Genomic DNA, 22547 nt, shown 5'->3' on the forward strand with positions numbered 1-22547 from the left:
CTTTACATAACTAATGCACTCAAATGTATTCCAAAGCCCTGAAGTATGACATTCAAACAAAATGGGTAAGAAATAGAAGCATCGACAGCTTAAATGTTAAGGAAGAGAATTACCATATGCCCTGGATTCTAATATGTATTCAGGTTATTGTTATGATGCACTATTAATTTTAATAAACATCTGGGAGTGAGTAGAGAAAAAGAAAGAATATTATTATATTCACATATATTTGGTGTAAAACATTTCAATTTTAAAAATATTAAAATATGCCTTAGCTTAAAGACATACGGTAATATGAACTTATACAGTAGAATAATATATGGTTAAATGAAACTCAGTAGTAAATCTCTGTCTACCACTGATTGCTATATTTGCTCTCTCAACCCACTCTTCAGATTAAATTAACTCATTTGTTTTACTTCCTCTGCCTTTAAGAAGTGACAGGACATAAAAGGAGAAATAAAGACAAACTTATCTACCTGGCATATGAAGGAATTCACTGCTCATAAAAACTGTGATTGGCAAATCAGTAACGATATATACCAATTTTGAAATTCTCTTAGAAAATTTCAATTTTTGGTTTCCTTGTATAAAGAATTACTCGCATTTTAATTAATATTTTAATACATAAACTACTACAAACCTACTTAAATAGAACAAACAGAACTGTGACTATTCTAAGGGTTATTTGCCTTAAAGTTTAGGAATAAGTAATCCAGCATACCAAAACTTCACATTTTTCCTCCAATGTGCTCAGTCTTACTAAATTAGAGCAAAAAGAAATTAAGAAAGGATGTTTCCAGATACAAGTAAGTCATTTTTAGGGTAGACTACTATGCTTTTGTATCACTTAAAGGCGGAGATAAAAAATAAATAGGAAGAAACACAAAAGCCCTTTTCTAGCTTCCCAACTTGAGACCCTGAACACGTGACAGCAGAGCAGCCTCTTCCAGGTGAGCCTAACCGCTCAGTTACGGAGCACAGACTGAGCCTCTTCCAGGTGAGCCTAACTGCTCAGTTACGGAGCACAGACTGACTGACCAGAGCGCAGCTGTCAAAACTCTCAGAACTGTCTGTAACTCTGCTAAACCTGAAAGCAAAGTTGTCAAATCACTGCCAGCTCCTAAATCTACAGCTACACAATAGAGCTATGAATTCTAAATATGAATCCATGGCAGGAGAGCAGAAGTCTCCAGAAAGCGGGATGGCACACGCTACCTGCTTGTCTGGCAGTCATGTGCTGGTCTTTCTGTTTATTGGGCTGCAGATCCATATCTTCGTCATCTTCATAGCTTCTCTTGTGACGGCTGGGGGTGTAAGACGTTGAAGGGCTGACTCGAGCTTGGTTGGCATTAACATAGGCGTTAAATGAAGGGTTAAAGAAAGATTTCCATGAAATGGGGAATATCCTAAAATTATGCTACCTCTATGACTAATAAAAGACTACTTCTATTTTGGTAGCTTACTACTTACTACTTTGGTAGCTTGGTTAAAATAAAAATACTTTTTTAAAAGAAGACTGATGCATACAAAAAAATAAGCTACAAGGATATACTGCATAGCACCACAAATATAGGCAATATTTTATAATAAATATGAACGAAGTAAAATTTACCAAAATTTTTGAATCATTATGTTGTACCTGAAGTTAATACACTATTGTAAACCAACTACACCTCAATATATTAAAAAAAAAGAAACAAGAATTAAAAAATTATTTTTTCCAGCTAACTTCATTGAGGTAAAAAGACTAAGCTTGAAAAAAAAAATGAATTGTTATCTCTTCAATTAAGAAAATTATCAGGAAGCATTCAACACATAAGAAGGTTCAGATAAAGGATATTTCTTTTACCCACATAGATTCTCCAGGCACTGGAACACAGTAGAATGTCTGTCTCTCCAAAGTAGTAGTTCGTGGAGAGTTTAAATCAACTTCTTGCTGAGGCTGTGATGTTCACAAAATTTTATTTATTAAAAAAAATTAGCAACTGTGTTTTCAGATTGTTTATAAAAATCACAGTAAATACTTCATATGGAGTTAATTAACAAGCGACTAGTAAATCTAAACTATCATTTTTGAAACGAAAACTGACATAAAATCACTTCAAATGCAATCATCAATGCAGTGTGTACAGCCTGAGACGGTATGTATAAGCAAGGTGGGCAGCCTGAGATGGTATGTATAAGCAAGGTGGGTTTTCTTTCTTTCTTTCCTTCCAGGGCCAAAGTCCCCTTTTCCTGGTACGGTGCTCACTCTTACAACTCTTCAGCAACACAGCACAAACTCTTGCTCAGTGTGTCCAACTCTGCAACCCATGGACTGTAGCCCACCAGGCTCCTCTCTCCATGGGAATTCTCCATGCAAGAATGCTGGAGTGGGCTGCCATGCCCTCCTCCAGGGGGTCTTCCCGACCTAAGGATCGAATGCAGGCCTCCTGCACTGCAGGCGGATTCTTTACTGTCTGAGCCACCAGGAAAGCCCAATTAATACTGCAGCTTCCTTCAAATCCAAAATACACAATACCCTAGGCTACAAAATTAAATCCCTAAAATAAACACAGTACTTTGTTAAACTTTTTTCAAAGACAACACTCATGGTAATCCCACTGTCTCTCTCACAGGAAGGAATTTAATGATATACTTCTTATGATGTTGCTCTGAGATGAGATTTAAAAAAAGAAATTATTTCAAGACACTCATATTACTTTTATAGCACACAAAAAAATCCCTTACAAGTAAACAGAATCTATATTCTATCTTATAAGAGAAAAACAAAGACAGAAAGAAAGCCAGAGACACCAATTGTATCTGAGATGTTATGTGTAAGCAAAGCGGCTTTTCTTTCTTTCCTTCCAGGGCCAAAGACCCTTTTCCTGGTATGGTGTTCTTACTTATGACTCTTCAGAAACACAGCACAAACTCTTTGCCTTTGGGAGTATTACAGATGGACACCCTCATCCATTTTGTTCTCCAATTTCCAGATGTTGAGATTACTGAGTTAGAGAGACACTGCATTACTGTGTAGTAGAAGAAAAATTGTGTATTAATTTATCAGCTTAATGTAACTTAGGGCTCCATAAACAGGAACGCAGGATTATAAAGTTGCCTCATTAGACTCAGCACAACAATGTATTACCATGTCATGGAAACACCCTTAAAAAAGACACTGGGAGACTTGGAGGTCATCAAAAGATTAAACGAATTCATCTTTCATGAGTCCGTTACTCTAAGTAAGTGTAGGAAGTTATATTTCATTCTCTATAGAAACCTTCCTAATTAGGGCCATTCTTCCACACAGATCAGCCTGCTGAGCTAGAATATTTATTCTAGGATTTTGTCTTCTTTCTTCTTCCCTTTCCCATTATTGGTATGTAGGAGAGTTTCTATTACTTCCTTTTATCAAAGAAGGCTTAGGTTTACTTTTTTCTTCCCAGGAAGAGAGGGCAGGATTTAATCAAATTTAATGAAGCACATGTAGGGGGTCCCCTGGCAGTTCAGGGGTTAGGACTCCATGCTGCCAATGTAGGGAACTAAGATCCCAAATGCTGTGCCGCGTGGCCAAAAGAAAGAAAAAAAGGTATAAAAAAATTAAGCGCATGCAAAGCCCTGAAATAATATTCTTTCATTTTTCTTCTACTTTTAATTTTAAAAGAACTTAAGTAATTTTTAAAAGCAAGTGTATAGATATTAGGAAAAGAAAGGAATTAACTTTGTCATTTACAATATTCCACCTTCTAAGACATTTTTAGAAGATCAAAAAAAAATCGTATCAGAGAAACTCAAGTAAAAGGCAAATAAACAGAACATTTCACATGACTTCTTAGAACTTATATACAAGATAAGTAAATTTATGATCAACCAAAGGAAAATAATATTCCCTGCCCAGGAAAAAAGGCTCCTTAAAAAGTTTTTTATATATTTTAAGTATACATACCCCACACTCGGCTACATCTCTATATTTTCCAAAATGAAGAACCTATGATCAAAACAATATATCAAGATATCAGAACCAAAACTGCCACAGACAACACAAGGTCAAAGCTAATCCTACTAATTGTAAACACTAAGTTTCATGAAAAAACCAATACATACACGTGCTTTTGTGTTTCGGTTAACAGTTTCATAAACTCCCATGTAAAATTCAGGGTCAAACATATCCTGAACCATGCAACGAAACTTCACAAAACTGTTAGGTTTCAAATAATGAAGAGGAACTTCATTCAGTGATGGTACCTTAAAGGAAAACAAACAAGTCAAAATAGTCTCTGTTTTGCAGAGACAAGCACATACACATGTATATCCAGACAAACTGCCATTCCCCACCTACCCACCCCCAATACAAAATCAAGCCCTATCAAGGAGCCAAATGATTTCAACGGTCAACAACACAACTGCTGAACAAAAGTCCTTTCCGCATTCTTGCAAGTTCAGTTCGTATGATGACATTTGATTATAATGTCAAAGGATGCTTTTCCTTCAGAACACTTTCCACTTAGCAGAAAGGCATTTGCTTTGTTGAGCTCTTCTCTTAAACTCATACAAGTAATTCTTTAAAATGAAGGTAATAAAAGATCATCGAAGCTCTCACAATTACCCTTTTTTTTTCCCACAGTCAGTTACTGCCACCTACAGGTGCCAGTACAGAAGCATTTATTTGCTTGAATTTAAATTGCAAGAGACCAAAATCTTTTAATACATATGCACTTAAGGCAGAGGGCAGTACACGTTAATTTATATATTTTTAAGTTATATGTGGATCACTACTGTGAGAAATTGTAAGTCTGCCCAACCCTTGCCCGCCCACCCACCCCCAGTAAACAGCAATAATAAGCTTACCCATTTAGGAGCATTATTCTCCTTCAGCTTTTCCTTAAAATATTCTATTACTTTCTTCTCCCAGTCAGGATTAACCCCATTTTGAGCTGAAAGAAAAACATACTTTTCAAAGCTGAAGGTACATTAGTTTAGGGTGCCTTATTGGAAGCGCTGCGCAAGACACCAGAGCTGCCGGGTCGGGGGCTGAATATTACAGTCGGGGTGAGGCTGAGCCCCTGTGGGCTCTCAGGTGCTAACAGTTTCCCAAGAGCTCTTCCACAGTGAGAGATGAGGCCCCAGACAGAGCAGCACAGGAACCATCACCTGAAAAGCACTCTGCTGCTTGAAAACATTTTAATACAGATTTAAAACACTTTTACAATTACCCTGAAATGAAAAGCAGAGCATGTTCTTCTTCTACTGTTTTTAACTTTTTATTTGGGAATAATTTCAAACTTCCAAAAAGTCACAATGAAAATTACAAAGAACACCTGTACCCTTGCCCCCATTTACTTTATTATTCGCTTGCTCTCTCTCCCTCTCCCACATTTTTCTCACTTGAGCTTACATTACACACACATCATTTATTTTTACCTTTAAATAGTACTTGGGCTTCCCTGGTGGCCCAGCTGGTAAAGAATCCGCCTGCAATGCAGGAGACCTGGGTTTGATCCCTGAGTTGAGAAGATCCCCTGGAGAAGGGAAAGGCTACCCAACTCCAGTATTCTGGCCTGGAGAATTCCATGGACTGTATAGTCCAAGGGGCCGCAAAGAGTCGGACGTGACTGAGTGACTTTCACTTAAATAGTACAGTGTGTTTCCTAAGAATAAGGAGATTATCTTACATAACCACGGTACTTGCTATCAATCTCAGGAAATTCGAAATCAATACCAAACTCTTTTTACCAAGCCTACCACGCATATTCCAGCTAGTCTCCCGACCCATCACTATTGTCTCCTGTATTTTTTCCACTTCAGTGCACATCCAGTTTAGGATCGCAGCCTGCTTTCTGCTATTAATTTTTTCTTTTCAATCCTTTTCTATTCCGAAACAGTTCCTCAATCTTTATCTTTTATGACACTGATAATGAAGAATACAAACCCATTATAAAAAAACAGCATGTTCCTCACTGGGTCTGTCTGATGTTTCCTTATGCGTGGACTGCGGTGACGCGTTACCGGTCAGAGTGCTATGTAAGCATGCGGTGTCCTGGAACGGTTGTACGTGCTTCATTGAGACAGGAGATGTTCATCTTCTCTCCACGCATGACGTTAATTTTCACCACCCAGTAAAAGTGACAGCCAAGTTCTCCACAGTGGTCACTTCCCCCCTCTCTCCTCTAGTAAGCAATCTACAGGAGATGCCTCAGGACCAAACAAGTAATTTTCATGAAACTTGCCCTGCTCCCAAGATTCAGCACACCTCTAACGTCTTGCAATGATGATTGCAAAATAAGAAAAAGGTGTTTTTAATGTCATATTAAGGATAAGAAACCAGCTTTTGAAAAACTATGGGAACTGGCCAAGACTAAAAAGTGAATCATCTAAAAAAAAAAAACAAAAACAAAAACCCAGGAATATATATATACACATGTTTTCATGAATTAGAACTACCTAACCAGACCTTTGCCAACAAAGGTCCGTCTAGTCAAGGCTATGGTTTTTCCAGTAGTCATGTATGGATGTGAGAGTTTGACTGTGAAGAAAGCTGAGCGCCGAAGAATTGATGCTTTTGAACTGTGGTGTTGGAGAAGACTCTTGAAAGTCCCTTGGACTGCAAGGAGATCCAACCAGTCCATTCTAAAGGAGATCAGTCCTGGGTGTTCATTGGAAGGACTGATGCTAAAGCTGAACTCCAATACTTTGGCCACCTCATGCGAAAGACCCTGATGCTGGGAGGGATTGGGAGCAGGAGGAGAAGGGGATGACAGAGGATGAGATGGCTGGATGGCATCACTGATGGACATGGGTTTGAGTAAACTCCAGGAGTTGGTGATGGACAGGGAGGCCTGGTGTGCTGCGATTCATGGGGTTGCAAAGAGTCGGACACGACTGAGCGACTGAACTGAACCAGAGCTGGTCAATACTTCCAACAATGCATGGGTACCATATACATCACACAAGTGCTATGGAAACGTGGTGTAAAGGAATTTTGTCTTTATTTGTTATGCAGCTGGTTCTGTTAGAAACACTCATAAGATCCTGGTAACACCTGCTGTAGCAGATTCCTAATGCTTTCACTTAACTGAGCAAAGGACAGTTATTAAAAAGCACTCGTGGAGGTGAAAGTGCCTTCTGTGATTCTGACTGCAATGAGGGTTAAATCCTTGTGTGTGTATGTTAGTCATCATGTCCATCGCTTTGCAACCCCATGGACTGCAGGCCGCCAGGCTCCTCTATCCATGGGATTTCCCAGGCAAGAATACCAGAGTGGGTTGCTATGTCCTTCTCCAGGGCATCTTCTCAATCCGGGTCTCTTGCATTGGAGATGGATTCTTTACCAACTGAGCTAGAGCAAAGCCCCCAAGGGTTAAATCTACTCCTAGTAAACTGGTCCTCAAAGTGCAGCTTCCCAGACTGGCAGCACTAGCACCACCTGAGCAGCTGTTAGCAAGGCTGGGAGCCCATCCCAGATCCACTGAATGAGAAGCTCTGGAGGTGAGGCCTAGCAGTTCATGCTTTAAGATACCCTCTAGGTGATTCTGGTGCACACTGAAACTTGAGAAGCACTGCTCTACTAAACGCATGCCAATAAAAGATCACTGAATGGGGTCGGGGGGGACTAGACTGGGTATTTCTGCTTCTAGTCAAAACGGATGTTTCCTACAAGAAGACATGACCGCCAACACCACCATTCTGACTGCATCTGTGTAAGAAGGTTGAATACACCACATCACAGGCGATGAAACTACATTAAAGAGTGACTAGGAAGCAGCAAGTTACTTCGAAGTAACTTACATGTTATGAAATGTTAACAAAACATCTAGTATTGCTGAACAATTTAAGGACTGAAGCAGACAATTCCAAAATTCTCAGGAGTACAGTAACTACCCATTATGTATTAAGCCTACTTTATGCCCAGCACTCTGCCAGGTGCTATCAGGATCCTCAGACTTGAAGGAACTTAGGAGAAGGCGATGGCACCCCACTCCAGTACTCTTGCCTGGAAAATCCCATGGATGGAGAAGCCTGGTAGGCTGCAGTCCATGGGGTTGCGAAGAGTCAGACACGACTGAGTGACTTCCCTTTCACTTTTCACTTTCATGCATTGGAGAAGGAAATGGCAACCCACTCCAGTGTGCTTGCCTGGAGAATCCCAAGGACGGGGGAGCCTGATGGGCTGCTGTCTATGGGGTCACACCGAGTCGCACACGACTGAAGTGACTTAGCAGCAGCAGCAGAGCTAAGACAGGGCTTCCCAGGTGGCTCAGTGGTAAAGAATCCTCCTGCCAATGCCGGAGACGTGGGTTCGATCCCTGGCTTGGGAAGATATCCTGGAGGTGCATGCAAGCACATGAGAGCTAAGATAAACTATGGGCAGAATAGCAGGCAAAAGCAAAGAGGAGAAAATAATGAAAGTCAAAATGTTTCAGAGCGGGCTTCTGAAAGAGGTGGTGTTTGAGCCAGGCCTGGGAAGAGAGGCAGAATGGAACCATGCCGAGGTCTGAGGGGTGGGCATATTGTAGACACAGGGCATTCTGGGTGAGGCAACAGTAACAGTAAGCCAGAGACAAGGACGGACATACCAGAAATCCAAATACGCGAGCACAAGTGGCTGGAAAAGAACAAAGCTAACGAACAAAAGGAAGATGAGACCAAACACATCACAGAGTTTTCAATGCCAGGCTACAGATCCACTCTCTGTTCATCAACAATTCACCTTTACATTCCCAGGCTCTAACAAGGGCCTGGGACACAGCTCCTGGAGTCAGAGAAGTAAACATTAAACAGACAAAACATTGAGAAAAATCGGCTGTTTTGCAAGACTAGCACCCATTTCCCCTTTTTCTAGCAAGTGCCTCTCCGGAGGAGGAACCACAGCACCCGCACTCTCAGCCCCGGGCGGACCTGACGGAGGCCTCACAGTAGTTGATGATCAGGTTAGGGGGGCCTCAGTCAAGGACAACCCCAGGTATAAGGCTCAGCAGCTGGGTCCAACAAATCCCACAGCTGCCTGTGGCCACAATGACCGAGGTCTGTCTGAAAACGAAGCCATCCCAGGGGAAAGTGGAGTAGGGAGGCTGATTTCTGAAGTATTTGGCTGTAGTTGAGCCAGACATTAGCCCACTCAGGAACTGTTACCTGAAACAACGTGTTCATCTTCCTTGGTTTAAGCAGAATCGACTTAGGCCACGGGCAACCAAGAATCCTGTTGAGCACATACATATCACTATCATCCTTCTCATGAATTCCTGGCCGTCTGAACGTGAGCACCCCTGCACTCTCTTGCCCTAGTTTAAGTGGTCAGAGGAACTGAGGAACAAAAGACAGACACACTTTTACACTCTCACTGACAGCCTATGAGAGGTCCAGTGCTCTGCCTCAATACTTCATCTTGTCAATCTTTTTAATACCCATCATATACCAAATTAATGTTTTTGTTTCTAGTGTGACATAGACATCAAGGCTCATTTTTTTCCAGAAAAATATCTATTTGTTCCAGCCTTATTTAAAGGACTTTCTAGTGGTAAACTGCTTTGGCAAAAGGAGTAACAATTAACTGTCACACAATTACCAAAGAGAAAACATGCAAAAAAATAACCACTCACTCAACATATGCCACAAAACCATGGTCAAGGAGGAGGAACTTCACTCATACACTGTCAATCTTTCCTCCTACAGAATTAGCAAACTTGCATGGGTCCGAGTCCATCATTGATGAGAAACAGATGCTGTAATTGGGGAAAGTCTTCTCGCTGGCCCTCAGCAGCAACAGATGAGATTTTTTAAAATAAGTAAATTGCCGTGGTACTACTGTCAAACTCAACTCCTGTTTTTATGTTACCGTATTCTGTTAAACTGGTAAGAGTTGTCTATCCTTATGCCAATACCATATTGTCTTAATCACTATAGCCTGATAGCGAGTCTTAAAATTAGGTAGTGATGTTCTTCATCTTTGCTTTAAAGTTTGTCTTGATTATTCTAGATTCTAAACATTTCTAAGTAATTCTGAGGAACACCTGAAAACGACTACTGAAATTTCTATAAGATTATATTTTGATGTTTAAGTTTCAGTTTGATTATATACTGCATATATAGATTTGAGGAGAACTAAGACGTATGTCCCTTGGACTGCAAGGAAGTCCAACCAGTCCATCCTAAAGGAGATCAGTCCTGGGTGTTCACTGGAAGGACTGATGCTAAAGCTGAAACTCCAATACTTTGGCCACCTCATGCAAAGAGTTGACTCACTGGAAAAGACCCTGATGCTGGGAGGGATTGAGGGCAGGAGGAGAAGGGGATGACAGAGGATGAGATGGCTGGATGGCATCACTGACTCGATGGACGTGAGTTTGAGTGAACTCCGGGAGTTGGTGATGGACAGGGAAGCCTGGCGTGCTGTGATTCATGGGGTCGCAAAGAGTCGGACAGGACTGAGCGACTGAACTGATCATGTAAGAACTTGACCTGCTGTTGCTGACTTTTAAGACTGAAGGGGGCCACAACACAAGAAATTAGCCAAACTCTGCTGCTGCTGCTGCTAAGTCACTTCAGTCGTGTCCGACTCTGTGCGACCCCTGAGACGGCAGCCCACCAGGCTCCCCCGTCCCTGGGATTCTCCAGGCAAGAACACTGGAGTGGGTTGCCATTTCCTTCTCCAATGCACGAAAGTGAAAAGTCAAAGTGAAGTCGCTCAGTCGTGTCCGACCCTCAGCGACCACATGGACTGCAGCCTACCAGGCTTCTCCATCCATGGGATTTTCCAGGCAAGAGTACTGGAGTGGGGTGCCATTGCCTTCTCCAGCCAAACTCTAGAAGCAGTGAAAAAGGCAAGGAAACAAGAGCATCCCCTAGAGGCTGCAGAAAGGAAGGCAGACCTATGAACCCCTTGACTTTATCCCAGTGACACCCACATCAGACTCTGGCCTCCAGAACTGTAAGATAATACATCTGTGTAACAAACGCGGGAGAGGGTGTGGAGAAAAGGGAGCCCTCTCACACTGTTGGTGGGAATGTTAAGTTTGGTATAGCCACTATGGAAAACAGTTTGGAGGTTTTTCAAAAAAAAAACCTAAAAATTAGAGTTGCCACATGAACCAGCAATCCCACTCCTGGGCATATACTGGGAAAAAACTATAGTTCAAAAAGATACAGTATCCTGCGACAAATCATAACGGAAAAGAATATTAAAAACAATATATATATATTATAACTGAATCACTTTCCTATAAACAGAAATTAACACAACACTGTAAACCAACCCTATTACAATAAAAAATAAATTTATGTTGTTTTAAGCAATTAAATTTGTGGTAATTTATTACAGCAGAAATAGGAAATTAATAGTGTATTTTTAAAAAAACTGGTCTATTTCATCCAAGTTGTTGAATTTATATCCACAAAGCTGTCTGTATTACTCTTCCCTGTATTACTCTTCCCTGTCTGTATTACTCTTCCCCTGCCTGTATTACCCTTCGTCTGTCTGTATTACTCTTCCCCTGTCTGTATTACTCTTCGCCTGTCAGTATTACTCTTCCCCTGTCTGTATTACTCTTCGCCTGTCTGTATTACTCTTCGCCTGTCTGTATTACTCTTCCCTGTCAGTATTACTCTTCGCCTGTCAGTATTACTCTTCGCCTGTCAGTATTACTCTTCCCTGTCTGTATTACTCTTCCCCTGTCTGTATTACTCTTCGCCTGTCAGTATTACTCTTTCCCTGTCTGTATTACTCTTCCCCTGTCTGTATTACTCTTCGCCTGTCAGTATTACTCTTTCCCTGTCTGTATTACTCTTCCCCTGTCTGTATTACTCTTCCCCTGTCTGTATTACTCTTTCCCTGTCTGTATTACTCTTCCCTGTCTGTATTACTCTTCGCCTGTATTACTCTTCGTCTGTCTGTATTACTCTTCCCGTCTGTATTACTCTTCCCCTGTCTGTATTACTCTTCCCCTGTCTGTATTACTCTTCGCCTGTCAGTATTACTCTTTCCCTGTCTGTACGACTCACCTGTCTGTATTACTCTTCCCGTCTGTATTACTCTTCGCCTGTCTGTATTACTCTTCGCCTGTATTACTCTTCGTCTGTCTGTATTACTCTTCCCTGTCTGTACTACTCTTCCCCTGTCTGTATTACTCTTCCCGTCTGTACGACTCTTCACCTGTCTGTATTACTCTTCCCGTCTGTATTACTCTTCGCCTGTATTACTCTTCCCCTGTCTGTATTACTCTTCGCCTGTATTACTCTTCCCGTCTGTATTACTCTTCGCCTGTATTACTCTTCCCCTGTCTGTATTATTTACTCTTTGCCTGTCAGTATTACTCTTTCCCTGTCTGTACTGCTCTTCACCTGTATTACTCTTCCCTGTATTACTCTTCGTCTGTCTGTATTACTCTTCCCTGTCTGTATTACTCTTCGCCTGTCAGTATTACTCGTCCCCGTATTACTCTTCCCTGTCTGTATTACTCTTCCCCTGTCTGTATTACTCTTCGCCTGTCAGTATTACTCTTCCCTGTCTGTATTACTCTTCGCCTGTCAGTATTACTCTTTCACATCTCTAATGGTATCTGCTCTTTCAAAATAGTACAGCGACTCTGGAACACAGTTTGGCAGTTTCATACAGGGGCTTCCCAGGTGGCACTAGGGATAAAGAACCTGCCTTCCAGTGCAGGAGACACAGAGACGCAGGTTCAATCCCTGAGCCAGGAAGATTCCCTGGAGGAGGACATGGCCAAAAATAAAAGGGATTCTCTTGTTATTCCCATTTTACAGATGATAAAGTTGAGGTAAAGAAAAGTTAATTGACATGTTCATGCTCAAGGTTAGGAAGTAGGACAGGTCAAGCAGTGACCTACTACAGAAGTGTTAGGAGTAGTCTAGCCTAAGTGCTAGCAATAGGAGATAGCTTTCCTGCAGAGAATCTAAAAATAATAAAACCAACTAAAATCCATTCCACTTCTACCATCACTATGAATTAACCATTCTAAACAATGTCATTGATAAACTATTTTTCCTTTGAAAACCTTCTGCTGGTATAAATCCTAAACAACTGCTGACTACTGCTGAGTTTTAATATAGACTTCCCCAGTGGCTCAGATGGAAAAGAATCTGCCCACAAAGCAGGAGACCCAAATTCGATCCCTGGGTCGGGAAGATCCCCTGGAGATGGGAATAGCTGCTCACTCCAGTATTCTTGCCTGGAGAATTCCACAGACAGAGAAGCCTGGAGGGCCTACAGTCCATAGGGCTGCAATTACTACATTTTTACTATTTACCCTTTAATAAATATCTCATTTGACACAGAAGTTTATTTGAAGAACCTCTGTTACATTTTGTGACCCCATGGACGGGCTCCTCTGTCCTTCACTATCTCCCAGAGTTTGCTCAAAATTCATGTACACTGAGTTGGTGATGCTATCTAACCATCTCATCCTCTGTTATATACTTAGCTCCCAAAACAGACTCAGCCACATGCATTTGTCTGGACAGTGAATTTCTAAGAGGTACGTGTGTGCACGCCCAGTCATGGCTAACCCTTTGCGACCCCAGGGACTGTAGCCTGCCAGGCTTCTCTGCCTGCGTAAATTTTTCAGACAAGAATACTGGAGTGGGTAGCCATTTCCTTCTCCAGGGGACCTTCCCAATTGAGGGCTTAAAACCTGCATCTCCTGCATTGGCAGACAGATTCTGTACTACTGAGCCACCTGGGAAGCCCTCTAAGTGGTACAGAATAGTCCAAATTTGGTTAGAGCAGTGAGCATCCCCCAACGGGTATACGAAAGATTTTAAATAAACGAACAATAACCCAGTGACTGTAAAGATGAAGGAGAGCTTGAATTATTTCAATTCTATCTTCCATGGGACAACTTGAACAACTTTTTATGTTTAATATTTTAAACAGTGAAATAGTATGAATTGAGAGATGCAGTGGGTGCAAATTTTGTTCATAAGTGAACATTTTACTGAATTTGAATCGTATCTTAATATAGAAATATATTCTTCTTAAGAAATATATTCTTCTATATATTCTTCTTCCCTGGTAGCTCAGCTGGTAAAGAATCCACCTGCAATGCAGGAGACCCCGGTTGATTCCTGGGTTGCAAAGATCCCCTGAAGAAGGGATAAGCTACCCACTCCAGTATTTATGAGTTTCCCTGGTGGCCCAGACCGTAAAGAATCTGCCTGCAATGTGGAAGACCTGGGTTCGATCCCTGGGTTAGGAAGATCCCCTGGAGAAGGGCATGGCAACCCACTCCAGTATTCTTGCCTGGACAATCCCCATGGACAGAGGAGCATGGTGGGCTACAGTCCATGGGGTCTCAAAGAGTCAGACTGGGCAATTAAGCATAGCACATTTTCTTAAACAGCTATTTGTTTTACAGGAAAGAATGAATCAAGAAAATGTTAGTAACATCAGTGGAAAGATTTCTAGTTTGTGTCTTTTATAGATGTTTCAGTTTTATCAAAATTCATTTATAATTGAACTGTTTATATAAAATATTATACTGAATTATAACTAAAAGACCAAAATTCAAACTATTTAGTAGGTATAAACACTATTCAGTAAATAGTTGAGCTTTTTGTCTACAGAAACTTATTACTCTTAATACAAAAAATTCATTAATTATACAATTAATACAAGATTATTCAAATCTAAAGTGTGGTCCCTGTACCAACATGAAACAACGTCGTCATAACAGAACTCAACAACCACAAAAAAATTCTAAAATAAGCAGGGATGATGAGGAAGTTGATAGAAGCAATGTCTAGATTGAATTTGAAATATGTACTTACCTTAAACACTGCACATAGCTTCATTTCATGATTATTACTGAAAATAATTTTGTAGTATAAAGAAGTTAGTTAAGTTGCTCAGTCATGTCCGACTCTTTGCGACCCCATGGACTGTAGCCCACCAGGCTCCTCTGTCCATGGGATTCTCCAGGCAAGAATACTGGAGTGGGTTGCCATTTCTTTCTAAAGGAAGTATTAAAAAATGATTAGAGCTAAATGCCCTGGGTACGGCCTTGTAGCTAAGAAGCAGTTTGGTGTTAGAATCTGAAATCTTTACTATTCTCTACTACCCAAAGAATTAAATGCACTACAGATTCAATGCAATCCCCACCATAATGCCAACTGCCTTTTTGGCAGCAATGACAGATTCTGAATTCATATGGAAATACAAGGGATTCTGAAGAGTCAAAACAATCTTTAAAAAAAAGAACAACGACAAAGTTGGAGGACTCATGCTTCATCATTTTAAAACTTGCTACAAAGCAACAGTAATCAAGACAACATAGTACTGGCAGAAGGGTAAACATACAGATCAACAGAACGGGATTCAGAGTTCAGAAATAACGCTATACATCAATGGTCAACTGATACATACACATATACACACACAGTTTTTAAAGGAAAAAAAAAAAGCTGCCAAACTGAATCAGTGGGGAAAGAATTGTCTTTTTCAACAAAAAGTGCTGGGGGAGCTTCCAGGATGGTGGAGGCAGCCACATGCTGAAAAGGCAGCACAGTGAAGTTCCATGCAGACAAAAGCTGTCCACAAGCAACCCTACCAGACCTTGCCCTACGCTCCTTTTCATCTGTGTACTCTATGAGATCCTTCAAAATAAACTGGCAAATGTTAAAACACACACACACAAGGTGCTGTGACGAATAGATGTGCACATACAAAAGAATGAATTTGAATCTCTACTTCATATCATCATCCACAAAAATTAATTCAAAATGGATCCAAGACCTAAATGTAAGGAGCTAAAACTACAAAATTCTAAGAAAGAACACAGATATATATCTTTGTGACCTTGCATCAGACAATGGTTTCTTAAATATGGTACCAAAAGCATAAGCAACTAAAGGAAAAATAAATTGGACATCATCAAAATGAAAAATCTGCATCAGAAGATGTTATCAAGAAAGCAAAAAGGCAATTTATAGAACAGGTGAAAATATTTCTAAAACATGTATCTGATAAGGGTCTAATATACAGAATATATAAAGAACTCTTATAATGCAATAATATAAGACAAAACCCCAATTTAAAAATCTGCAAAGGGGAATTCCCTGGAGGTGCAGTGGTTAGGATTCTGGGCTTTCACTGCCAAGGGCATGGGTTCAATCCCTGGTCAGGGAACTAAGATTTGAGAAGCAGCTGCATGGTGTGGTCAAAAAATAAAAATCTGCAAAGAATCTGAAAAGACATTTCTCCAAATAAGATATACAAAAGGCCTATATGCATATGAACAGATACAATATACTATTACATTACAGTAATGCAAATTGAAATCATAATGAGATATCACTTGACCCCCATTAGAATGGCTATTATTAAGAAGAGGTTGAAGTGGACTGGAGAAATTGGAACCCTCATACTTTGCTGGTGGAAATGTAAAATGGTACAGATACTTTGGGGAAAAGTTCTAACATGAAACTACCATATGGCCCAGCAATCGTATGCAGAGGCATATTCCCAAGAGAAATGAAAACATGTATTCCCACAAAAACCATGCGTATTTATAGCAGCACTATTCACAATAGCCAAGTGTCCACCTATGGAGAAATGGATAAACAACACATGGCATATTCATGCTATGGAGTACTGTTTGCAGTCGTGGAAAGGAAGGTAGCACTGACACATGCTACAACATGCATGAACCTTGACGGCATTATGCGAAGTTAAAGAAACCAGACACAGGAGGCCAGAAGCTGCACGATTCCCTTCATATGAAATGTCCAGACGAGGTAAACCACGGACAGAAGTCAATGAGTGGTTTTAAGAGGATGGTGGATGGGGCAGTCGGGAGTGACTGCTAACATATACGGGGCTTCTTTCTGGGGTAACAGTAATGATGTGCTGATGGCTGCACGTTCACAATGAATAAACTAAAAACCACTGAACTGTACATTTTTAAATGGTGAATTTTATGTTATATCTCAATGCAAAAAAAAAAAAAAAAAGGAAACACTTAAAGTGGGACCCTCAGTGGCAGAAAAGCAGCACATGCTTACTCTTCATTTTATACTGTAACAGTTTTTTTACCATATGCAAGTTATTACTCAATAATTTAAAAATTCACATACATACACATGTATCCTGCTGCTGCTGCTAAGTCGCTTCAGTCGTGTCCGACTCTGTGCGACCCCACAGACGGCAGCCCACCAGGCTCCCCCGTCCCTGGGATTCTCCAGTCAAGAACACTGGAGTGGGTTGCCATTTCCTTCTCCAATGCATGAAAGTGAAAAGTGAAAATGAACTTGCTCAGTCGTGTCCGACTCTTAGCGACCCCATGGACTGCAGCCTACCAGGCTCCTCTGCCCATGGGATTTTCCAGGCAAGAGTAATGGAGTGGGATGCCATCGCCTTCTCCGATACACATGTATACGTGTGTGTGTGTGTGTCTATGTGCGTATATATACATGCCTTTTGCCATGGCTCTCCAATCCATTCTTCCCTGAGAACTTCCCCCAGTGGTGAGGTGTGGGCCTCAGTAGTTATGACCATCCATTAACACTGCCCTGGCAGTGGCTGACTGGCCCATGAGTGAACCACTGACTCCATGCTGGGCCAATCAGATCCTCTAACACTAAAATCTGGGATTAAGATAAAGATGCTGGAACTTCTCTGGTGGCTCATCTGCTAAGACTCTGCCCTCCCCATACAGGGTGCCCAGGATTGAACCCTGGTCGGGGAACTAGATCCCACATGCCTCAGCTAAAGGCTTGCATGCTGCAACAAATACTGAAGGTCCTGCATGCTGCAACTGAGACCGGGCATAGCCAAAAAAAAATATTTTTGGAAAAAATAAAGATGCTAGCTCAAGTGGGTTGGAACTGACAAGAGAAACTGGGAGCCCTGGACTAGAGAAAGGTAAAGTTTGTGTGCAGAAATGAACATAGCCTAGGGGAGAAAACTGAGATGTCCTGCTTGGCTGGATTTCTGCCAGCTTTCCAATTTCACTCAGTAGTCTCTTGGGTTACCAAACCACCTGCCCTGCCTTTGGGTTCTATAGCCTGAAAACAAATCACGTTTTTTTCAATGGCCTAACAGGGGCCTGAATATTCATTGGAAGGACTAACACTGAAGCTGAAACTCTAATACTTTGGCCACCTGATGTAAAGAACTGACTCATTTGCAAAGACCCTGATGCTGGGAAAGATTGAAGGTGGGAGGAGAAGGGGACGACAGAGGATGAGATGATTGGATGGCATCACTGACTAATGGACATGAGTTTGAGTAAGCTCTGGGAGTTGGTGATGGACAGGGAAGCCTGGCGTGCTGCAGTCCATGGGGTTGCAGAGTTGGACATGACTGAGCGACTGAACAAGGGCCAGGTGGCAGGAAGGTCCAAGGTGGGTACAGACAAAAAGGAATGAACTATTTATTGGATTAGAATCATGGTAACAACAAAAAAGCAGACAAACTTTTAGATGATTTTACTATTGCTTGAAATTCTCTAAAATCCTAGTGATAAGATACTACTCCCTTCTCTCCTCCACACATCAGTGACCTTTTTCTTCTAAGAGCTAGTCTAATTCTAGTTCTGTTAGATATGACCAAAGTGCCTTGAATATAACTGCAACTAATGATCTTGACCCAACCAAAAATCTGAACATAAAGAAATCTGAGTTGATAAGCATTCCTACTTATTCTGAAATTAAAGCAGTTATTAATTCAAGTGAATTAAAAATCCTTTTTTAAAAGAAAAAAGTATACAAAACTTTTTTTTTTCTCATTTACAACGCCTGCTTCTGTTTAAGGGAAGCAAGTTGTCACAGGTTACTAATGAACAATCACTGCGGGGACCAAGCCATCAGCATTATGCACATAATAGAGCTCAATATGAGCTTCCCCGGTGGCTCAGACGGTAAAGAATGCGCCTGCAATGCAGGAGACCGGGGTTTGGTCCCTGGGTTGGGAAGTTGCCCTGGAGAAACAAACAGCAACCTACTCCAGAATCCCATGGACAGAGGAGCCCGGCGGGCTACAGTCCATGAAGTCGCAGAGTCGGACACGACTGAGCGATTAACACACACACACACACACACACACACACACACACAGAGCTCAATAAAGTATTTCTAAATCTTAAGTCTATGGACCTCAATGCTCTGTATATAAAATCTTTTAGAAACTGGAATGGAAACAGAAAAAGCATTTATGAACGCTTACAGGGAAAAATTTACATGTGAACAATTGTAACATGGCAGATACAAATTCAAAATACGCACTGGTTCAGAGATGAATTATGACTCATATAGTTGTGATTGTGGTCACTAAGAGAATTTCAAAGTTTCTTACTTGAACCAAGAAAAAAGAATTAGAATTTGCATGTGAAAGTAACTCATACCTGGTATGATCATATTCTCTGAACCAATATAATGTCCACCAAGACTGTCTTTAGTTAAGATTTGTAGTGACAGTAACCACCCCAGTTTGCACCATTTCTGACTGATTAACCAGTCTTTTCGCTGCTCAACAAATATTCACAGAGCACTCTTTTTAAAAAAATCTTATTTTATTTTTTGGCTGAGGAGCATGTGGGATCTTGGTCCCCTAACCAGGGATTGAACCTGTGTTCTGTACATTGCAACTGCGAAGCCTTAACCCCTGGACCACCAGAAAATCTCTCATGGAGCATTTTCGATGTACAGGTATATTCTAGGCAAATAACAGATACACATCCTAAAATCCCCAGGGTTAAAACATAGCCAAGGAACCCAGGAAACGAGTGATTTCAACAACATGCTTTACAAGTTAATTTTCAGGCTTCACAGGATCCTATAATTACATGCAGCAGAAGTTACCTAACTCAGGTTCCCAAAGAAGAGTTAAGATTTAGCCAGGAAAATAGAAGTGGGAGAGGAAGTCTTGACCAGGCAAAGGAAACAGCCTATGCAGAAAGCCTAGTGGCGTGGTTTAAGATCAGAGAACTGGAAGAAGGTTCAGTGTGAGGGGGAATACCGTGATGAGGTCTGAGAGCTGGGCAATGTGCCTGCCCAGCTGTGTCTGACTCTTTGCGACCCTATGGACTGCAGACTGCCAGCCTTCTCAGTCCATGGGATTTCGCCAGGAAGAGTGGCGTTGCCATTTCCTTCTCCAAGGGATCTTCCTGACCCAAGGATCAAACCTTCATCTCCAGGGTCGCCTGCATCACAGGTGAATTCTTTACCACTGAGACACCAGAGCTGGGCAGGGGTGGGGCCAAAAGGCCTCATAAACCACAAAAGATGAGTATACTTTTCTCTCTGGGGGAAAATGGATTTACAACAATTTCCTATTAGACCAAAGAGAGTCTACAAGTTTAACACCTCACTTCTCACACAAACATACCTGTAATGTTGTTATTATAAAGCTATCCAATCCCATATATTCACAGTGATAGGAAAATATAGCAAAAATATACATTATATATCAAAGCAGCTTCTACAAAAACATCATGACTGTAAGACAGGATTAGTTTCTTCTCTGCAAGACACAATCTGTATGAGAATAAGACATTCTAGAGGAAAAACACATCAACAAGGTCCAGGTCACCAACAAAACACAAACTTCAGAAAATACTGTAGAGCCAGCATTTTATATCCAAATTACACCTACTACACTATAATGAGTTGTTTGCCTCTTAGGGTCCTACAAGCAGGAGACAAAATCTGACACAAATACATTCAAATATATACCAAATATAAAATCATCTCATTTATCCAGCCAGACTAGGACATGGATATTTCTCTTAAATTTTCTAAACATCAATTAAGCACCAAAACTTACTTACTTTTGAATGATTTTCCCTAAAAAGTGTCTCTGTGCCTGCACCCTCTTAAACCTACTGTGCAATTTAATCTTCACTCCACATTTAAAGGCCATTATTTTGGAAAACAATTATGGGTTCTAGTATTCATTATGAGCATCAATTACTAGGATTTAGTAGAGAGACATATGCCCCTTTTTGAAAAGGGCCCTGGATGGATATACAGGGATTAAAAAAATTTTTTTAAACACTATGTACACAGTTTGAAATTTCTCCTTTAATAGGTTGTCAATGTTCACTAGCTACAATTTGGATGCCTACCCAGGGCTTTTCCTAATATGCTGCCTCTAGTTTCAGCCTGGGAAACCAGACAACTGAACAAGTTCAAATCACAAGGAAAACGAATAGAGTTGCTCAGTGAGCCTTTCCTGCAAGAAATACATTTTCTGCCATCCGTTTTGGCTGCTGCGGACTATTTAGCTTCTTAATAAGCGTTCACGCTAATATTCCACAAGGTCTTAAGTGAGGAAGGCCACTTTCCAAGTTCAAGTTACCTCCTGACAAGTCAGGTGTTCTGATCTTACACACTGATTCCTGGTTGGGTTTGCCTCCACCACTCCTGAGTGCAAAAGACATGCGGGGTGGGGCCAAAATGCCTAGTGAACGGCAACCAGACCTAAATTTTCCTTTGTGTACCCTACCCGAAAAGTGTCATTAACCATGACTGCAAGTGAAATTTCCTGAGCTTGCCTGCCACATGCTAAGCTCTTTCTATGCAGGAACGCATCTGAGTTCGTTCACCATTTCTTGCTAGCTCTGGCCCAAAAGGAGATGGGGAGACGAGACACGTTTTAAAGGTGTCCTAACGGAAAAAAATCTAAGTTATCACACGAAATCTTATCTCGAAAAGGGAGGATGTGTGTAACCCAGGAGTTACAGCCAACTTCTGCAGCGAGCGGGCAAGCACGCGAGCACTCCCCCCACACACCGGAAGTTTTGAAATGTCCTGCGGGCTTCCCATAGGCAAAGTGCTTTCCCTTCAGCACATCTCTGCGGGTCCTCCCGAAAGGTTCGAGGACCCCCAACCCCAGAGTCCGGCCGCACGCGGGGCTCAGGGTCCGCCCGCGGGGCCACGAAGGGGGAAGCGAGGCCGTCAATCACGGCCGGCAGCCGGCTCCTGGCGCCGTAACCTTGGTGGCTCGGGAGTCGCGAATCGGGCAGGTGGGAGGCACCTGCGGCCCGGGCCCGGGCAGCCGCGGCCCGGAGTCTCCGGGCGGGAGGGGGTTGCCGAGCGCCGGCGGCGCAGGCCCGGCTGACCGTCTCGGCCGCTCGAGCCCTCGAGGCGGCCCCGCCTGGGCGCCGCGCGGCAGGGTCCGGGCCCCGGGGGCTCGGTGAACTCGGCGGCCCGCCCGGACCCCGCCCGCCCCCCGGGCGCCGCCACTCACCGAAGAAGCCCTGCACGATGCCCAGCGGGTGGCTGAGCCAATCCTCCCCACAGGGCATCTCGCCGACTGGCCGGAGCCGGCGCGGCCCGGGCGTCCCGCGCGCCTCTGCTCCTCGTCGGGGGCTCGGCCGCTCCTCGCCCGCGCCCTCCCACGCAGGGAAAGCCTCGCGGCGCGGGCCGCCTGGCCTCCCCGCGCCTCAGGGAACGGCGGCGGAGGCGGCGGCTGTGAGGCGCGGCCGGCCACGGGCAGGCGGCGCGTGCGGGCCCCCAGCCTCCACTTCGCACAATGGCGGGAAATAGGCGCCGCCGCCGCCGACCGCGCTGCCGGCGACCTGGGTGGAGCTCGTGCGGGGAGGGGCGGCGGG

The 22547-nt window shown here is 42.5% G+C and overlaps 1 protein-coding gene across 2 annotated transcripts in view; it reads right to left on the reverse strand.

The window, feature by feature from the left end:
* Positions 1–22305, reverse strand: part of MCMBP (minichromosome maintenance complex binding protein) — a 37486-nt gene extending 15181 nt beyond the window's left edge. For both annotated transcript variants that reach the window (XM_052660766.1, XM_052660765.1), the window contains exons 1-6: positions 22184–22305; positions 4837–4922; positions 4093–4233; positions 3935–3976; positions 1844–1945; positions 1219–1363 (exon numbers count right to left, since the gene is read on the reverse strand). In XM_052660766.1, the coding sequence (XP_052516726.1) occupies positions 1219–1363; positions 1844–1945; positions 3935–3976; positions 4093–4233; positions 4837–4922; positions 22184–22241 (574 nt within the window). In that variant the 5' untranslated portion in view covers positions 22242–22305. The remainder of the gene's footprint in view (positions 1–1218; positions 1364–1843; positions 1946–3934; positions 3977–4092; positions 4234–4836; positions 4923–22183) is intronic.
* Between the last annotated feature and the right edge of the window lie 242 nt (positions 22306–22547).

Source organism: Budorcas taxicolor, chromosome 23, assembly GCF_023091745.1.
Source record: "Budorcas taxicolor isolate Tak-1 chromosome 23, Takin1.1, whole genome shotgun sequence".
In the NCBI taxonomy this organism is placed as follows: domain Eukaryota; kingdom Metazoa; phylum Chordata; class Mammalia; order Artiodactyla; family Bovidae; genus Budorcas; species Budorcas taxicolor.